The following is a 19,114-nucleotide window of genomic DNA, read 5'->3' as shown; positions in this document are numbered from 1 at the left end:
GCCTGGCTGTATACATATCCATACTAGCGCACATCAATAACACCGACATTAGAACTAAAAAAGAAGAACTATTTATGTTAAAATTAAATACCTTATACCATATGGGCTCAATAATAAATTCAACCATAAAATTATTTCTAATAACACAGCGGACTGTTGTATATATGAGAAATTCAGTATAATTAAATTCCACAGCAAACCACACAAACCTTCTTAAAAATCTAAGACTGCTAACGGTGAACATAAGCCGATTTTAGGGAACTTTAATGCAACCCTTAACGACTGGGAGAAAAATAACACAGAAGTACGATGTGTACATAATATACATAACTTACTTTTCAGCACTAAACACAGTACAGTATACTGAAACCACTGGACAAGTTCATACACACATTCAACTTCGAGTCCAAACATCTCTTTCATACAACAGACGATATCTGTAAATTCAATCTATAAAACCCACACAATATAACGGATAAAAAATAAACTAATGTTAGGAAGCAGGTCATCATCATAATGAGCTGCTTCCTAACAATAGCCAATCCAACATAAAAGTTAGATATAAATATAAGAAACCCTTTAGAATATTAGCCTGCAACTACAAACCCATAGCAACTAAGTTAATATCCTATAATACAGACATTAACGACTGCATATGCAAAAAAAAGTAACATGCATCAATATAGTGATACAGACCATGGGCACATCATCACAGGAAATTGAAACATCGTTACAGATCCAACGCTCAGATATATACTAGCACAAGGATTCAAATTCAGACCATGTACCAAAATAAATCTAACTGCATTCAAGAAAGAGCTATAGCAAGACCTATTAAACTACTGCTTTCGACTAGCATATTTCGACTAAACATAGTACACCTATAGAGGCATACCACATGTGGACTAGCTATACTCTCAACCTATTAAAACATAAATATGCATCACTAAGTTCATATCTATAGAACCAGTACAAAACCAACCACTATAACTTAGCTAAACTAAAACAAAAACTATTCGAGATACACAAAGACCTCATCATTACACCTGTGGATAAAGAATCAAACAATTATGCCTTTATTTGCAAAACCTTTTATGCACACACCTTGAGAACTGAACTTAACTCCAGCAATACATACAAACCAATATCCAGTGCCTGCAATTTTATTACAAAGAAACACATAGCTTTCAACAAAAAATTAAAACTGAACATTAACAAATATAACTTGCCATATATATATTTCATTCCAATATTCCACAAAAAACCCATAGGATTCAGATTTATAACTTCCTGCAAGAATAGTTATGTACACAAACCGGGCAAAACACTTGAACAGCTACTGCAGCCGCTGCTTATCATCATACAAAATAGCAGAATCATAGGCAACAACCTACCAGTATTAAATTTCTTACAGAATAATAGTGTTACCTATATACAAACCTTTGACTTCCACAGCTTATTTACAAGCATAAACCAAACTAAAAACAGTACTCAAAGATATTCATGTTAAATATAGCGAGAATATAACCTGCAATACCAATTACTGGAACAACCTACTGAACCTGTGTATGTCCAATAACTTTATAATGATATCGGTGTTTAGATACACCATAGATAACTCTTAATAAACTACAAAGTAGTTGTTGTAGGCATCATTTGCTCTTTCTCATATTGTGCTCTGCCTTCACGACGAGTTGCCATGATGTTGCACTACTTCGAATAAGTAACGCTTCACTAATAGAGAAGACTATTGTTACTTATTCTCAGTTGAGAATAAGTAACAATTCTCAGTTGAGAATAAGTAACAATTCTCAGTTGAGAATAAGTAACAATAGTCTTCTCTATTAGTGAAGCGTTACTTATTCGAAGTAGTGCAACATCATGGCAACTCGTTGTGAAGGCAGAGCACAATATGAGAAAGAGCAAATGATGCCTACAACAACTACTTTGTAGTTTATTAAGAGTTATCTATGGTGTATCTAAACACCGATATTATTATATAGATACCAAACTCTTAAAGTATTATGCCTTGTGCATTTATTTATTTTAAAAAATCCAATAACTTTGTATACTACGTCAAAAGAGTATATCAACTAACTAACGGAAAACCCATGGGTAGTCCTGCTTCAGGCATAATAGCTAACCTATATCTATACTGGTCTGAAAACTAATTTCCACAGAAACTTAACTTCTACAGATATATAGATGACCTCATAGTTATTAACTGCCCTAATTTCATCATAGATTATGGACAGTTATACTGCAATGAACTCATACTAGAAAAAACAAACAACATTGATACTACAGCCCATTTCCTAGATCTAGAAATTACATTAATAAACAACAAAGCTACCATCAACCTATACAACAAACGTGACGAATTCAACTTTAATATTGTCAACCTCACACAGTGGAACTGCAATATTTCTAGAGGAGTACATGCCAACGTTATACTAGCGCAAAGCATCAAAACAGCCACCATTTGCAGCAAAAAGGAAACAACTTTCGATAACATCAAGATACTATACAAAAAACTAATTAACAACCATTTTCCTAAAGCATATCTTTAGGAAACTTAGATGGGAAACTATGGGGCATTAAAATAAACAGCATAATCTTTAATTAATAACTAAACCCATACACACCAAGTAGGTATATAGTGTATATACAATACACAAGGCCTCTGTGGTGTCTTACAGTCTAGAAAACTTGTACCCACCAATTGTCCTAACACAGTGCATTAAACATGTATATATTGTAATCACATTTAATTTTAATTTATTTCATATCATTTCTATCTATACAGCCAACATAACATACTTTTTTTCACACCTAGCTCTAGGAGTCGCTAGCGTTTCTCCACATAAATATACCACCACCCCGCCATCTTGTTCTTTTTGTCAGTTTTACAAAGCATATGTAAAACTGACCAAATACTTTCTTCCAGCCTATACTGATATTCCTTACTATAGTTTATCCAGTTTTTCAATTCTTTTCACTTGATTCTGTAAGATCATCCATGATCTGTATGCACTGCTTATTATAACCACTTTTATTGGCACATCCCCTATAAACTTAGTAATGCAAAATTCAAATCAAAATTTTCCTTCACAGCACGTGGCAGCTACACACGTTCAACATTGCATACAGATCATGTCGGAAACAGAAGCAAGAACGTTGCCGTATTTTTCATAATTTTGGAGGATGACCTCTGATTATAACACTGAAATTGTGAAGGACACTGCAATGTTATTTAATTTAGGTCCATTTTTCACTTCTTATCCTTATTTCAATTTCCACTCCATTTCTTCCTCTTTTTCATTCCATATATCGCTCACAGTGTATACCGTATTTTCATTAGAATTAAACCAATAAAATCTCCTTCACCCGTTCAACTTACAATATTATATATATATATATATATATATATATATTATGGATGTAGGGTACGTTTTGCTAATGCAGTGTTTCTGATCCATAAGCTATATTACTATTACTATTATTCTTTTTCGTACACGCACTTTTCCCCCCATATTAATTAGCTTCTTAATACCATTATTCGTTACTATTATATATATATATATAAGGCAGTATACGTTTAAAGGTAAATTATCCAATTTTTATATGTGTATATCTAGATCGTATGTATAGCTTAGCTTAATTTAACAATTTAATTTAATGTGTATATATAATAATAGCTTGTAAAAATTTGAAAACTGCTGACACGTGGTCGTTGTCTGATAAAATCTGACTGACTGTATAATGCCCAGTCGGATGATTAAAGCGGTAAAATATATATTGCGAACATCCGTAAAATTAACGCAAGACTCGCACATAGGAGGGTCATCTGCTCTCAGCAGAAAAGAATGTGTCTGATGACTGTGTCCTATACGGAGTCGAGCAAGAACAACTTCCTCGCTCCGATTCCTGCGCAGACTGGACTGCCATTGCATGATTACAAGCTTAATATGGTGTAGTGTATTTGAGGTGTGTCCGTGCCAAGTGTCTTGCCATTGGAAATATAATTTAGAGCGTAGTATTTGCTTGTAGTCTGTATAGGGGACTGACAGGCAATGATCATCCAAGGAAATGGCTGATTTAGCAGCGTCATCAGCCAATTCATTTCCCCATGTCCCAATGTGGCTTGGGATTCAGCAGAAGGTAATGTCAAATTCTGATTCAAAGGCAGAACAAAGCATCTGCCGGATCCGGGATAGGACAGGATGAGAGTTGTACCTAATCGATACTAGAGTATGTAACACGCTCAATGAATCACAGTAAATCATATACCTTTGGTAATCGCTATTTATAATGAACTCAAGGGCTATTTCAATTGCATGCTATTCTGCAGTATAAATGTTACTTTCCTGTGCGATCTTAAATGATAATGTCTTCTGAGGATATACGACAGCAGATCCCACATAAGATTCTGACCTTGAGCCGTCTGTGTAGACTGGCAGAAAGTCAGAGTACTGTTCCCTATGTGATGCAAAGAATTGCTGGTAGACAGATGGTGGTGTAGTAGCCTTCTGCCAGATCTTAAGGGAGAAGTCACAAGTTGGAAAATAGGCATTCCAGGGTGGAAGGAATTGCCTTGGTGACTAGGCAACGTTGTCTACCGTCATGTATAGGTCATTTAACAGCCCTTGAATCTGAATACCAAAAGGTTTGTTGGCAGTCCAATGGGTGTTGTAGAAGTTTTCCCAGCGCGGCAAAAAACGTATGGCCACGTGGGATGATCGGGCAGGGATTTTACTTTGAAGGCGTACTGTAAAGACGACTGCTTACGTCGAAGAGACAGAGATGGTTCATTTGCTTCAACGTAAAGGCTGAGTGTAAAGGCTTTGGATAGGAGATGTGCGAAATGCTCCAGTGGCTGTCCGGATGGCCTGAGGGTGGATTGGATCTAACCATCGAAGTGCACTATCTCTAGCAGAACCATAAACTTGAGACCCATAATCGAGTTTGGAACGGACAAGTGCTCGGTAAAGACGAAGAAGGGTAGAACGATCTTAACACATCTTGTTCTAAGCTGACGAATATGTTGCAAAAATGTCAGCTTCTTGTCGAAAGTCCAAGGAATTTGAATTCTGCTACAACTGGGATGTTCTTTTCCCCAAGCCTTAATTCCGGCTCAACATGAAAATTACGTTTGTGACAGAAATGTACACAAACAGCCTTCTGTGATAAAAATCTGAACCCATTAGCCAAAGACTAAGCTGTAAGATGATCAATGGTTTTCTGCAGTTGCCTTTCAATGACCCTCATATTCCTTGTATGTGGATATAAAATCGTCCACATACAAGGAATTTTTCACTGTGGGTGGAAGTCATTCTGTAATAGAGTTTATTTTGATTGCGAAAAGCGTGACACTTTGGACGGATCCTTGTGGAACTCCCTCCTTCTGATAAAATACTTGTGAGAGTGCGGATCCTAAATGGACTTGAAATTGCCGATTCGAAAGAAAGTTTTTAATAAAAAGAGGAAGGTTACCTCTAAGACCAGAGTTATAGAGGTCTTTTAATATTCCAAATCGCTAGGCTGTGTCGTACACTTTTTCAATATCAAAGTAAACTGCTACCAAATGCTCGGATTTAATAGAAGTATCACGAATCGACGTTTCCAATCAGATAAAATGATCCAGAGTGGATCTATTTTTTCGGAAGCCACACTGTGTCCTGTACAGCAGACCATTTGTTTCTAAATACCATGCAAGGCGAGAATTAACCATTTTTTCCAGGATCTTGCACAAACAGCTTGTCAGAGCAATACGACGGTAGTTACTTGTATTTCTAAGATCACCTGGATTTTGGAAAGCAAGGACGATTGCCTTCCGCCAGGGCTCCGGAAATTGTTTATCAAGAAAAATTCTCTTAAACAAAATTAAAAGGTGATCCTTAGATTGTTGTGAGAGGTGTTTTAACATTTTGTAGTGGATGTCATCGGGTCCCACAGCACTTGGATGCATGAGAAAGACTGTTGCTGTACTATTCCTGTGAAAAGGGCTTGTTATACGATTCAAGCCCTTTTGAATAGAAGTTCAGTGGAATTTTCTCCCATTTTCAGGGCCAAAAACTCTGCAGGAAAGATGTTATTGCAGAGGATTTTGCAAATGTTTCTCCTAGAGCATTTGTAACTCCAGTTTGATCTGAAATTGGACATCCGTTGTGCTCGAGGATCACTGAAGGGCATGGTGGATATTTTCCCTTCATTTTCCGGATCTTATTCCCGACTACTTTTGAGCTAGCAGCCTGAGCTATGGAAGATGTAAAACGAATCCAAGATTTCCTTTGGCTCTGACATCGTACATAACGCGCTTTCGCACGTGCCCGTTTAAATGATATTAAATTTTCACTCGTGGGATATCGGCGGAAAACTCCCCAAGGCTTTGTTTTGTGCTCTCTTTTCTCCGTGAATTCTGAATTCAAACAAGGTTTGGAAAATAGTGGGAACCGGCTGGATGATTTTGGGATTGCAATTTCAGCTGCTTGGACAATCGTTTTTGTGACATACATGACTGCATCATTCCTTGGCTCCTGACTATAGCGATGCCAAGATTTGACAGAAGTTGAAAGGCATTCCAGTCAGACTGATCAATCTTCCACCGCGGTAAACTAAATGGCAGACACGGTCTACCACTAGTTAGGGTGGTTATCACGGGGAAGTGATCGCTTCCGTATGGGTTTTCTATTACCTCCCAAGTAATTGAAGGAAGGAAAGAAGGGGAGCAGATAGAAAGATCAATGGCAGAGAATGTACGGGTAGGCATGTGGAAGGTGTTTTTTCCCGCATTTAGGAGGGAGAGGTCATTGTCAGTGAGCATATGCTCTATGACTCGTCCCCTTTCATGGATTTAAACACTACCCCACAGAGTGTTATGTCCATTGAAATCCCCAAGAACTAAACAAGGGGAAGGCCATTGCCTGATAAGACCCTCAATGTCTTTCTGGGGAATGTCAATCACAGGTGGCAAATAAACAGAGCAGACAGTTAAAGAGAACCACACTGTAAGGCGAACTGCTACAGCCTCAATGCTTGTTGTAAGCTGCAAAGGCTGAAATGGGATCTGGTTGCCGACGAGGATTCCGAATCTTTCATGATCAGAACCATCCGCAAATCTATCATTACGAATTATGGTAATATCATGCATGGCGGTGTCATCATTTGCCTTTAAATAAGTCTCTTGTATGCAAAAGCAAGCTGGTTTGTGCTTTTGCAGGAGTGATTGGATGGCATCAGTATTTTACCGGAATCCACGATAATTCCACGGTAGGAATTCAGCCATTATTTGGACATGGTGGGTCCATCAGGTGACTGCTGAGGTGCTGATGGCTTTTGTCAGTCTTGGATTTATCTTTCCTGGACTTCAAAATGATTAAATCCCTATCATTTTTGCTGTTATGGCCATACGTGTAAAATTTACTTAATTCCACTGATTGCATTAAGGATATTACAGATGAAAGCGAACCTTGTAGAACTGAATGATCACGTCACATTTCTGCAGCGATGTAACAAGGACATCAAGCTTATTCTTGTAAACATCTACAATAAAATCGAACTGAATAAGTCCGAGAATTCTTGAGAGTTTTCCAACCTTCTCAACGTGCAGGACCTTATTAAGATTTATAAAAATTAAGAAAAGACCAATATCGTGTTAATTTGTCCTGAGTGTAAAAGGAAATCTAGTCACGTTCCTGTTCCTACAAATCCCAGAAGCGATTCCTCTGAGGCCGCGATCGATATCGCTTATCAGGCCCAATCCACAGGTCTCCAACACCCTTCTTCAGAAGGCAAGTACGAACAGTGAAAACACAGGATCACAGGAAAAGATAACTGATGAATATCATCCCCCACTCAGGTAAAATGAAGTGCACCCCCACCTAGGATCAATCCCGAGCCATTCAAGGAATAAACGTTGGGAGCGAATAAAAGTTTTCAACGCAATGAACGATTTTCCCCCTCTGGAGAACCAGCATCCGAACTCCTAACCTCCTCATGCCCCTTCTCACATCAATCACAGAAAGACAGAACCACACATTCTCTCCCGTCTCAGGAACAAAACTCTTTTGTCAAAAACTCAGATGTAAGCCGATGTGCTACATTTACAGATGTCCTTAAATCTAATCCTTCAACCGTCCGGACACCTTAGAAGAATGCCCTAGCTTACGAATCAGGCTGCACGCACCGGAGAAAGGGGTGCAACCAGTTCCCTGCGTGCAAAGTCTACAATCTCAGGCATCGGAGTCTCTCTATAAACCAAATCGCTCCCCCCCCCCGAAATTTCTGCACATCAGCAAATAATCCCGAAATTATTCATCTCTCAGCCACATCGAAGAAAAAACCAAACCAAGACATCCAAAATTTACTAAGGTGACATCTTGCAAAGGGAAGCAGAAATACACAAAAAACCAAGTAACTGCACCAAAAAAGCCAAACTACAACATGAAGCCCACAGTCGGGACTGCTAACTCAACGAATATACATGCGAATCTGCTGAAAATCTCTTCACATGAAAAATCAATTTTTGTCTCCAGGCTTTCTCCACAGACAACTATTGAACAGATGTGGTCTTATTTGAATGAAGACTTAGGTATAGACACAGAAGTTACCAGGCTCACGACCAAACAACCATACTATGCATCATTCAAAATCACTATAGCAGAATCAAACTACAAACTACTCAGCCTTGCATCTTCTTGGACTGCAGGGGCACTAGCGAAACACTTCTGCACTATATAAAGCGTACCTCTACCGGGATGTGGTATCCTCAACGGATTGAAACCATGAATAATAAAAGGAAAACCGGACTCAAACGTGCCATGAAGTCTAACTTTGGGGAGAAACATTCAAGTTATACTGAACAGGACCTTCTTAAAAGTTCAAACACTCTCACAGAAGCTTTCCAGCGACATGATCACCCGCCACTGACGCCTTCATATGAGAAAGGACATATGAAGATTGAGGTGAGAACTACCTCCAGAACGAATCATAGATGATTGATGAAGGCTATCAGGGCTGCAACAAGGATATACATTCAAACTTCGTTAATGTGCACAATTTTCTATCAAAACGCTAGAAGTCTGAGAAATAAACTTCAGACAATGGAAATTCTTCTCTTGTCATGTTGTATGGCATCATTTGTACCACAGAGACATGGCTGTCCCCCAATGAAGAAGACCTCGCATTCTATCAACCCGCTTGCTTCCCAGGCCTTTTTGCCTCCAGGGAAGGGAGGACTGGTTGTGGTGTAGGCATTCTCTTCAACACACAAAAATTCTCACTGATGAGCTCAGCCACTCTAAAAACAGAACTACTTGAAGCTGTAAGAGCCTCACTCAAAATTCAAGGCTTAAATGACTTAACGTGTGCATAATCTACATCCTCCTCTCCCACAGTAAAGAACACTTTACAACAGGTCTCCAACTGGATCATTAATCACTGCCACCCAAAAGAAACATTACTTCTATGTGGAAACTTTAATATTAGCTCCGGCCAACAGTCTTTGCAGATTGTTACCTTCTAATCTGGCTGCAGTAGGTCTGACCCTCCAGAATTTTTCCCCTACGAGAGGCACTAACCTGTTATACATAATCTTTGCAACAGACACCTTCACCGTTGACAGCCAACCTGAAACAGCCTTTAGGTCAGACCATCTACCAATAGCACTCATTCTTCCAATCACTTCCAGGATATCCTGGCAACATCTGGCACCCTTTAAGAAGACAGTGATTAGCCCTTCACTCCTTAATATACAGAAATGCTGCTTCGCAGCATCCATTTTTCCTTGAGAAGCCGTAAACCAATGTCATCAACAGCTTGGGCTGCACTTTCTTCCCTGCTGGCTGCAGTCTATTGCTTGAATTTCAGCGTCAAAAACGGTTTCAATCTCATGTCGGAGCAATGCATGTTGGACCCAAGATTTCAGCCTTAAATTTCAGAATAAACAAAGGCTACATGCAAAGTGGAAAGCAACATCAGACCCACTATACACGATTGCATACTCAAAAGCCTGTGCCCAGTTCAATAAAAGCAAATCTAAAGCCATGAAAGCCTACATCGACAAAATAATCAAGATCGGGAAGGCACGATTTAAGGCAAGGAATGATGAATTTTAGCATGCTCAACGCTGATGTGATTCTAACTCTTGTTCAGAATAATGACCTGAGAGGGCATCTTTTGTTGTAGAAGTTAATAGCCTAAATAAATGTAAGGGTGAGCTGGACAGGTATTTGGAACGAATGGAGGGGTGAAATGGGAACTTTTTTTTTTTGGCTGATGGTGCATATGCTTTCTTTCTTGCATTATATGCTTCTTTTAATGCTAATGCCAATGATAATTCCCTCAACAACTTAATCTGATTGAATGGCTAGACTACATCACAAGATTTATGCCAAAGCCAGAATCAGACCTTACGAGAATTCACAACAGTTCTCACCGAGATGTCCTCGCTTCCATCATTATCACAAAAAGAGAGTTTATCCAGGCTATCAATTACTAACGTTTTGCACCGGATATGATGGGGTCCAACAAATCATTCTTAAGAGCGTTGCGGTTTTCATCATTAATGCACTCCTAGGAATTTTTAATGGAATCCTCACGATGTAATATTTCCCAACAGCCTGGAACCATTATATTGTCCAACCAATCCCCAAAATACAAGGAGCGACCTCAGTTTCACCATGTAGGCCAATAATGAAACCCTCATTTCTCCTCAAAATCATGGAGAATTGCCTTCTCATCCTAACCAACCAGGTTCTGCCATGTAAATCACCAATCATTCACTATACCCCTGTATTTCATAATATAATTTTTTTTTCTGGAGTGCAAATTTCAATTCGTAACAGAAGGGGTAATTTTTAAACCGCGGTATTTTTAAGGAGGATATTTTGTGTCCGAGCAGAAATGGAGAGCACTTCCCTGGAACTTGTTGCGAGCAAAGCGAGATGCGCGAGCACAAAACGAGATTTTGTTCTTATTTAAAAGCTATTGGCAAACGAGCAGCATGACTATAAGGCAGCGAGCCTAGGTAGGCGAGTTTCGTATTACAACACGAAAGATAAACGGCGCAGAAGCGAAAGCAGAAAAGCGAGTGAGCGAGGAAGTGGAAGGAATCTTCACCTACGCAGGCTCCGGTCCTACATCGGAGAAAGAAGGCTGCTGTTCCCCATCAAGATGGCCACCGTTAAAATTACAGAGCCGAACTTCTGGGATCACTGCTCTTGGCGCATTCCTCTCCCTTATCTCCGGCCTTCAGAACAGCTGCTAGCAAACCGTAACCGGCTAGTACTAACCGACAGATTCGTGCCAAAGCAAATGCTGCCCTCACTGCAAGCCATCGACAGGGACCTCCAAGAAGTGGTCAAAAATAAAAAATACAGGAAGGCTATCCTCGTCGAACTGAAAATGTAAAACTGTGCTTTGTTAATAATCTGATTTATCTTTTTTCTCATGCGTATCTCTTTTGTAAATATGTTTTGTTAACCCCTGGCACCACCATGCCGTGACGGGACTAATTGTATGTCTATTGCTGCAATTAAAGATTCTATTCTATTCTATTGAATCGCTCTACTTACGGCTGAGAATGAGCATTTCGCACCGCTGCGTGTCGTGTGGGAACCACTGCAGGTGCATGTCGCAGCTGAATTCCAAGGACAGCCTGTAAAAAAAAAAAAAACAGCGATCACTTTAACTGCACACTAAAATAATTATTTCGCTAATTGCGTTTTCATTTTCAAGTACATCTGCGTCGCCTTACGTCTCGTCTTTAAATGGCCGCTTCCAGCTGGGGGTCACGAGGTAAAGTGTTAGAATATGCGGTTGTCAGTTTAATCCGCGTAAAGCTCATTTTTTAAACCCTGACCTACTGGGCGTAAAGACTGCGTGCTACAACGAGATTGAAGAGAAATTGTGCGGCAACAAACTCTATACAAAAATTGTAGAAATGTCCGAACGCCCATGCGAGCCCAATTGAACGTGTTCGCAATCCTGCAATATCCACCAATCCGACTCTTTTTTATAGCAATATGACTCTTTACTCGTAACAAGCTTCACTTCCTCTTAATACTGCCCGGAACGCTCTGTTTAACCTTGTGACCTTCAGCCGGAAGCTGTAAGCTAGAGCTAAGCAGCGGTGAAAGCAACACGCGCAGAGCTGCTTTTGAATGTCTTGAAACACCCGTAGTGAACTTGGTATTATCAAATAACACCAGTATGATTATATCAACTGTTAACTCCTTAAGGCCACCATCTGACAAGGCCTGGAGCCTTAGATGGTGGGCTCGGAGCTTACAAAGGGTCTGAAGCTCATAAATGCTTTCTGGGTGAGATACACTCGTCGAATGAACAGACACGGATCCAGCCTTGATGGCGCTCTCTTTTCTTCACTAGGATGACTAACGCGAAGTTCAGGAGTCACCTCTCCTTCGACTTTGTCTCACACAACCTAAATCGCTGTTATATCGCCTTAAGCGTTTGTCGCTCATTAATTTTTCGTTCTCGTTGTTTCAAAGCATTCTCACATTTGTAATAAACGACAATTCATACACTGTTCACGATAATTTGCAGATGGCTGCACTACGTGGACTGCCATCCACAAGTAATCTTCGCTTTTCGAGAATTGTCCAAACGCGACAACTCCTGAAATGCCGTGGTGGATTTACGTCCTTTCCAAATCGGAGTGAACCGGAAACGCTCGTGCTGGCGCATATCACGTCAGCATTTTTAATTTTCCGGGCAGTCAGGTACGGTGAAGCATCGAGTGAATATCAGAGAGAGTGCTGATTGGGACACCTCGCGCGTCCACGCCAGTAGCGGTCGGTCGCATTCCAGCAGCGATCGTCTAAGACTGAAATTTAAAAAAAAAGAGAAAAGCGAACTCACCTGGCGGCGAAGAAGACCGAGCGATCTTTCTTCAGCCACAAGTACATGTACGGGATGATGGTGTCGTGCACGTGGCCCTCGATGGCATTGAGGAAGAAGACGTCGGGAGTCCAGATGTCCTGCTTCCAGTCTAGGTTCAAGATCACCTTGTCACCCTTCACCGAATCGGGGAAGTTGAGGCGATGGTCCTTCCACGTCTTGTACAGGAAGATGTCGGCGATGAAAGACTGCAAGAGAAAACCCCCATTTGAAGACAAACCATAAGAACAACCGCTCTTCGCGATGGTCTCAGTTCCGACTTGGTTTACTAACAGCGACCACTGAAACGAATCTAAATGAATTCCGAACTTTGGTGCTTAGCAAGTTTTACGGCGAAATTTCCTGTAGTGGGCGCTGTTAGATACTGCGATAAGGGAGCAAAGAGACCTCGCATAACAACACACGCTACAATACACTCACTGACACTCTAATTACATCTCAGTCCCGCTTTACATTCACCAGCACACTAACTACATGCCAGTTCCGCTTTAGACTCACCAGCACAACGACACCCGGTGGAGACAGATGTAGTCTAGGGGCCATCAAAAACAGAATATATACATACACGCTCAAGTGACATATCGGATTGTTTCCGTTGATCTTATAATTCGCGATCTATTTATGGCGCTCAAAAAAAAAAATGGATCACAGATGCGTTGAAGATTGGAAGGAGGGAAGAAATTTATTCGCGCTTTGTACTTTCGACTTCCGTAAGCTTTAAATTTCAATTAAGTGAAGTACGATTCATTAACTTTTAAGAAATCGCAAAACAGTGCATTTGTACAATAGATGGACGGGAAACTGGAAGAAACTAGGAAGCTGCAAAGTAAGAAAATTCTATCTTTTGTTACCAAAAGTGCATCCAGAACAAAATATTGTAGTAACAAGCGATGAATAACACGGGTGAGGGCAAACCAACAGGAAAGCTTTCGGCCTCGTGATACTGAAAGGGACTTGTAGTACACAAACTCAGGTACGCAGACTTGTGAACAGAGTAGTAATGACTCGATCACTGTAACTGCGATGATGATGGATGAATTTAGATTTTATTGGCGCAAAAGTGACAAAGGCCATCGATGACGAAGATGTCCGAAGGCCAGAACTATGTGTCTTGGTACAGGTTTACGCAGGAAGCGGGCCATAACTAAGCACTATCCACGGTTAACCTCGAGGATCATATGCTGAATGACCAAGATGAAGGACCTTCGTATCACACCTGACCAGTAGTATTGGTGCCAAGACAGAACCCCTGACACAGAAACAAGGACAGAAGAAAGTAAAAGTAGTTTGATCTTGCACTGAGAACCAGCCCAGTGCCAGCGATATAATGTTTCACAAAAGACAGACACGAAATGCACATTCAAGCGACACACACAGGCAGTGCTGATTGACATTGGACAGATCACAGTTGGTAGTGCAAATAGATGTCAGCAAGAAGCCTCGAGCGGTTATTGTACGGGTGTCAGAACAGGCACATCAGTAACAACAGGTACTGGGCACCGACAGTGTATAGCGCCATTTGTAAAACGTTTCGTCCAAGAACAGTTGTAGCCAGGAAAAACTTTTTTGAATTGTAGCAGTAAGGCTTTATGACCTGAAGAGAAGGATTTAGAGACAGCAGTTGATGATCGACGAAGATCCTGGTAATGTAGGCAGTGGCAAGATTTGTTGTTGTTAGCTTTGTTGATGCATCAGCAACTGTGATTTAGAGACAGCAGTTGATGATCGACGAAGATCCTGGTAATGTAGGCAGTGGCAAGATTTGTTGTTGTTAGCTTTGTTGGTGCATCAGCAACTGTGGCTATAGTGCACTGATTTCTGACTAGTATATCTTTGTTGTTGGTGTTGATTCTGATAAAAATTCAGACAAGGTGATATTTATCAATCGATTATATGAAAACAAAAACGTCATCATTATCCTGACAATCTCTTAGAATATTATGTAGTGTAAATTGATTGCAATTTTGAAAAGTAAAGGAGAAAGCAGTTTTTCGTTCTCTTAGATATTGTGGGCAATCTATAACGATATGCTTTACAGTGAGTGGACATGAACAGTTACTGCATTGTGAGGCATCTTCCTTTCTTAATAACTGTGACTGAGGTATGTGTGACCAATGCGCAGTCGTGCTAGTACAGTTTCTTCTTTACTATTTCCTCTCAGACTGGATCGCCACTGTTTGGGTTCTCTCTTTATTTCAAAAAGTTTATTTGTTTCTTTTTCCCATATACGTTTCCAATGTTATTATTATTATTATTATTATTATTATTATTATTATTATTATTAAATCCGTTTATAAAAATAGCAAGTGTTTGCTTTCACCCCTTATACACAGCCGACCGGCTAGAAGGGTGTACAAAATGCAAGAATTGCAATTAAATACAATATGAAGGGTGTACAAAAGCAAAAATTACAATTATTTACAGTATTTACAATATAAGAAGAGTGTACAAAAATGCACGAATACAATTATTTACAATATTTACACAATACTTACATGCGTTCGAAATGCCACTAGACAATCTTCACAGGATTTCCCAGGAGTGAACCCTTTGTGGGACATGGTGACATAGTTTTTTTTTGACAGGTGGCACCGGTGCTTTCGTACAACTCCGCATTTTAATCTCTTGTGAAGTAAGACAGTACTGTCAAGGGCAGATAGCATATGTTAGTGTATGTTCATGTTTGCTTAGTGCGGGTTATGTTGTTCATCTGGCCGCTTAGGTAACTAGGCTAAGAGTCTTTGGTGTACCACAGACCCTTAGCCTAGTTACCTAAGTTAGCTAAGGGTCTGTGGTGTTCCACAGACCCTTAGCTAACTTAGGTAACTAGAGGTCTGTGGTACAACAAAGACCGCTAGTTACCGTCACTGGCACTGGGAGCCGGACCAGGTAAGTGGGAAGAGAACTCTGGCTGGCCGACCCTGGGGTTCGCCTGAGCTTCCCAGGGAGGGCCAAAAAAAAAAAGAAGAAAATAAAATAAAATAATAATAAAAAAATAATAATAAATAAATAAATAAATAAAATAAGATAAAAAATAAAGATAAAATAAATAAATTAATTAATTAATTAAAATAAAATAAAATAAAATAAATAATAATAAAATAAAATAAAATAAAAAATAATAATAAAATAAAATAAAATAAAAAATAAAGTATATATATATATTTTTTTTTTTTTGAAATAGAAGTGGCGAGAGATTGAGGAGAAGAAAGGAGGTAAGCAGAAGAAAGAGGGCGAGGAAGGAAGGGCCACCCCAAAGGGGAGCCCACCCTATCTCAGGAAGAAGAGAAAAGATTGTGAGGTCAAGTGACCCCCAAAGTCAGGTTGCCTAATAGCATGACCCTGCATTTGATAAGTGAAATGCCAGTCCCACTCCCAGAGGAGTATCTATATGAGTTCCTAGACAAGTAGGAAAATCAGTATTGTCCTACACCTCGAAGAGTAGAGGTGCCAGCAAGTGAGTGGGTCCCACATTGGGCAAGAGCCTCGTGTCAGCAGTTTAATCTTCTTCAGCCAAGGGTGACTTGTAGGCAATGAGCCGTGTCCCACACTGGGTAGAGGACTTGGATAATCGTCTCTTAGGGGATGAGAAGAGGCAAATGGATTCATGCAGCTCAAGGATTGCTTGGAGTTCTTGTGTCTACTGTAGAAAAGTCCTTTTTTGGGTTGTTGGGTTTGTCAGATAGCTTCCTTTGTGAATGTCGAGAGATTCCTGTTAGGTCAGAATAAAGATCAATATCCTGTTGGTGTTTTCTTTGATTCCATTCAGGATATGTTCTGTGAATTGCTTCAATTGAAGTGAAGCAACCGTCCTGGGTCGCGCGAAGAATGACTAGGTTTTGTTCTCTATTCTGTCTGGTATTGGGAGGGGAAAATAGCTTATCTGCCATTGGTTGGATCCTCAGCGCATCTGAATAGGACCGGGAGCTCTGTGGCATTTCACTTGGTTCCCGGTTCTTTGTCTGGTGATAATCATTAACCGTGATATTCGGTGCACTGTCCATAAGGTGATAGCAATACTGGCTGGTGGTAAGGCAGTGTGATTGGGAGGATGGGCATTAATTTTTGGCCGCTGTACCATATCATCGTAAGTTGATTCTGAGATAGGTGTAGGGAGAAGTGCTGGCCGAGTCTGGCGGTTTGATTGTGCTGTCAGATCTGGGAGGAAAGAGTTCTGAGTGCTATGGCTGGTCCGAGCTGGACTGCTGAGGGCCTTTGTCAGTGTATAATTTGTTTCCCTCAGTTGTTCATTCATTGCTCTTAGTTGTTCATTCTGAAGTATTAAGTCATGTAACATTTTCTCGAGGGTACCCCAGCAGCCTGTAACTTTTTGGGCAGCTGGCTTGGTTACTCTACTTCCTTCAAAGCGAAGGCAGCATTCCATCATGGACCTGAGGGTCATAATTTTCTCCAAGTGAGAGCAATCCTTATCTAGTGAGGACTGCATGGAGGTCAGTTCTTCTTCTAGGTTCTCCCAGAGAGCAGCTGAAGGAGAACAGGTTTTAGTGGATTTCTTGACTTTTTTTTGGTTTTTAGCCGTTTTCGCTCAGCTGGAGGGGTGGAGTTCATATTGGTGTCCACACTCGTGACCTCCTCATCAACAATAATTTTACTATTATTTGAATCCCGTTGCGAGGAAACATAAGTACCTAGCTTAGCTGGCTTGTTGTTGAGCCGTTTAATCAGAGCTGAATTTTGGCAGGTGGTTTCAAGTAATTCCTCGTTGCTCGAGGTGTGCCGTTCTCTGCATGAAGGGCGTAATAGCACAACTACGGGAGTACTGTTTCCAGTTTGAGATTCAATTTTTGGCATATTTTATTAAATTTTATTGATGTTTATTATTACTATTTTATTTATTATTTTTTTTTTATTTATTCATTATTACTACCATTATTACCTTATTTATTTATTTATTTATTTTTTGAAGTTGTTCAAAACAGCTAGAATTTACAGCCAATTAGCAGGAAGCTTCTTAATGCCAACTCGAAAAACGTAGGTTCGCTAAGTGAAACAATATGGTGGCGAACAAAGGAGACTGGCGATAAACATGGTAAAAGGTAAAATGAACTGCTAGAATTTAAAATAAAGACGTTGTATGTGAGGTGACCAGTTTAAAAGTTTCCTGGGAGAACTCCGCTCCCAGTCAGTTTCACAGTTTACAGGTTTCACTGCCTGAGTGACACTATCGCTAAGGCGACCACGTGGGTTTCCATAGGGAAGATACAACAATATATTCAATTGCTTGTAAAATGGCCTCCCACATTAAATAAAATGATAAAATTTTACCTGCAGGTAGAGTAAGCTATGCTGCATCCACTGAAATGGTCGTCACAGTCCAGGGAATTGATAATCCAAAGTAGAAACCGTATTTTATGGGAATATTCTAAACATCGTTGCAACACAGGGAATGAACAGTAGCGCCACCACCCTTTGTGGGAATTCCATCAAAAGTAGATATTTTCAATAGTCTCTCAGAATGTCTATGTTCGGTCATTTCGACTAACAAATCTCCGGATCTTAATCGCCGAACCATTTTTGGAGGGCTAGCCACATTTTAGAGCCATTTCTGTATCAAAAATGGGGACAGCTTGCTGTGGAGGAGGGTAGTATTAAAAAGACAGGAGTAGTATTATATGTTTTTTTTTTTGTCTCTTAGCATAGGATATATTTGTGTGTGTGTGTGTGTGTGTGTGTGTGTGTGTGTGTGTGTGTGTGTGTGTGTGTGTGTGGAATGGTTGTTTATTGGCGCATTAGCTGCTATGGCTATAGTGTGCCTATTGGTAGGAATATTAGAAAATAATAAATCATGAAGCCAGTTTAAATTAATTTCAGTTCTGAAACCTATTCATAAAAGATGATACACACCAATTTGTTTTAAAAAGCAGAAAAGTTCTTTTACATTTGCGTCCTCTCCAGTTATATGATGTAATATCAATGATTCTCGACGATTAGCCAAATTTTAAAGTATTGCAGCTCGATATTGATACTGTGGACAGTCAATCAGAATGTGTTTGACTGTTAGACGTTCTAAGCAGTGTGGACACTGAGGTGGATCATCGCTCATTAGTAGATGTAGGTGAGTCAGATGGGTGTGTCCTATTCTCATTCGAGTACCACTTCTTCCCGCCTCACTGTCTGATTGCTCGAGTGCCAGAACTTTGGGTCTTGTTTCAGCTGGAAAAGTTTGTTATTCGTT

General features: G+C 40.0%; 1 protein-coding gene across 1 annotated transcript in view; it reads right to left on the bottom strand.

Annotated features, from left to right (window-relative positions):
* The window catches only part of LOC150087596 (glycine receptor subunit beta-like), a gene marked incomplete at its 3' end in the record, with an annotated part of 248,147 nt that overhangs the window by 49,935 nt on the left and 179,098 nt on the right, over window positions 1-19,114 (bottom strand). The window contains exons 4-5 of the mRNA XM_090372544.1: window positions 12,880-13,106; window positions 11,574-11,656 (exon numbers count right to left, since the gene is read on the bottom strand). Coding sequence (XP_090228670.1) covers window positions 11,574-11,656; window positions 12,880-13,106 — 310 coding nt within the window. The remainder of the gene's footprint in view (window positions 1-11,573; window positions 11,657-12,879; window positions 13,107-19,114) is intronic.

Source organism: Mastigoproctus giganteus, chromosome 4 (assembly GCF_048544385.1).
Source record: "Mastigoproctus giganteus isolate SK-2022 chromosome 4, ASM4854438v1, whole genome shotgun sequence".
In the NCBI taxonomy this organism is placed as follows: domain Eukaryota; kingdom Metazoa; phylum Arthropoda; class Arachnida; order Uropygi; family Thelyphonidae; genus Mastigoproctus; species Mastigoproctus giganteus.
This window is presented reverse-complemented; position numbering and strand designations above follow the sequence as displayed.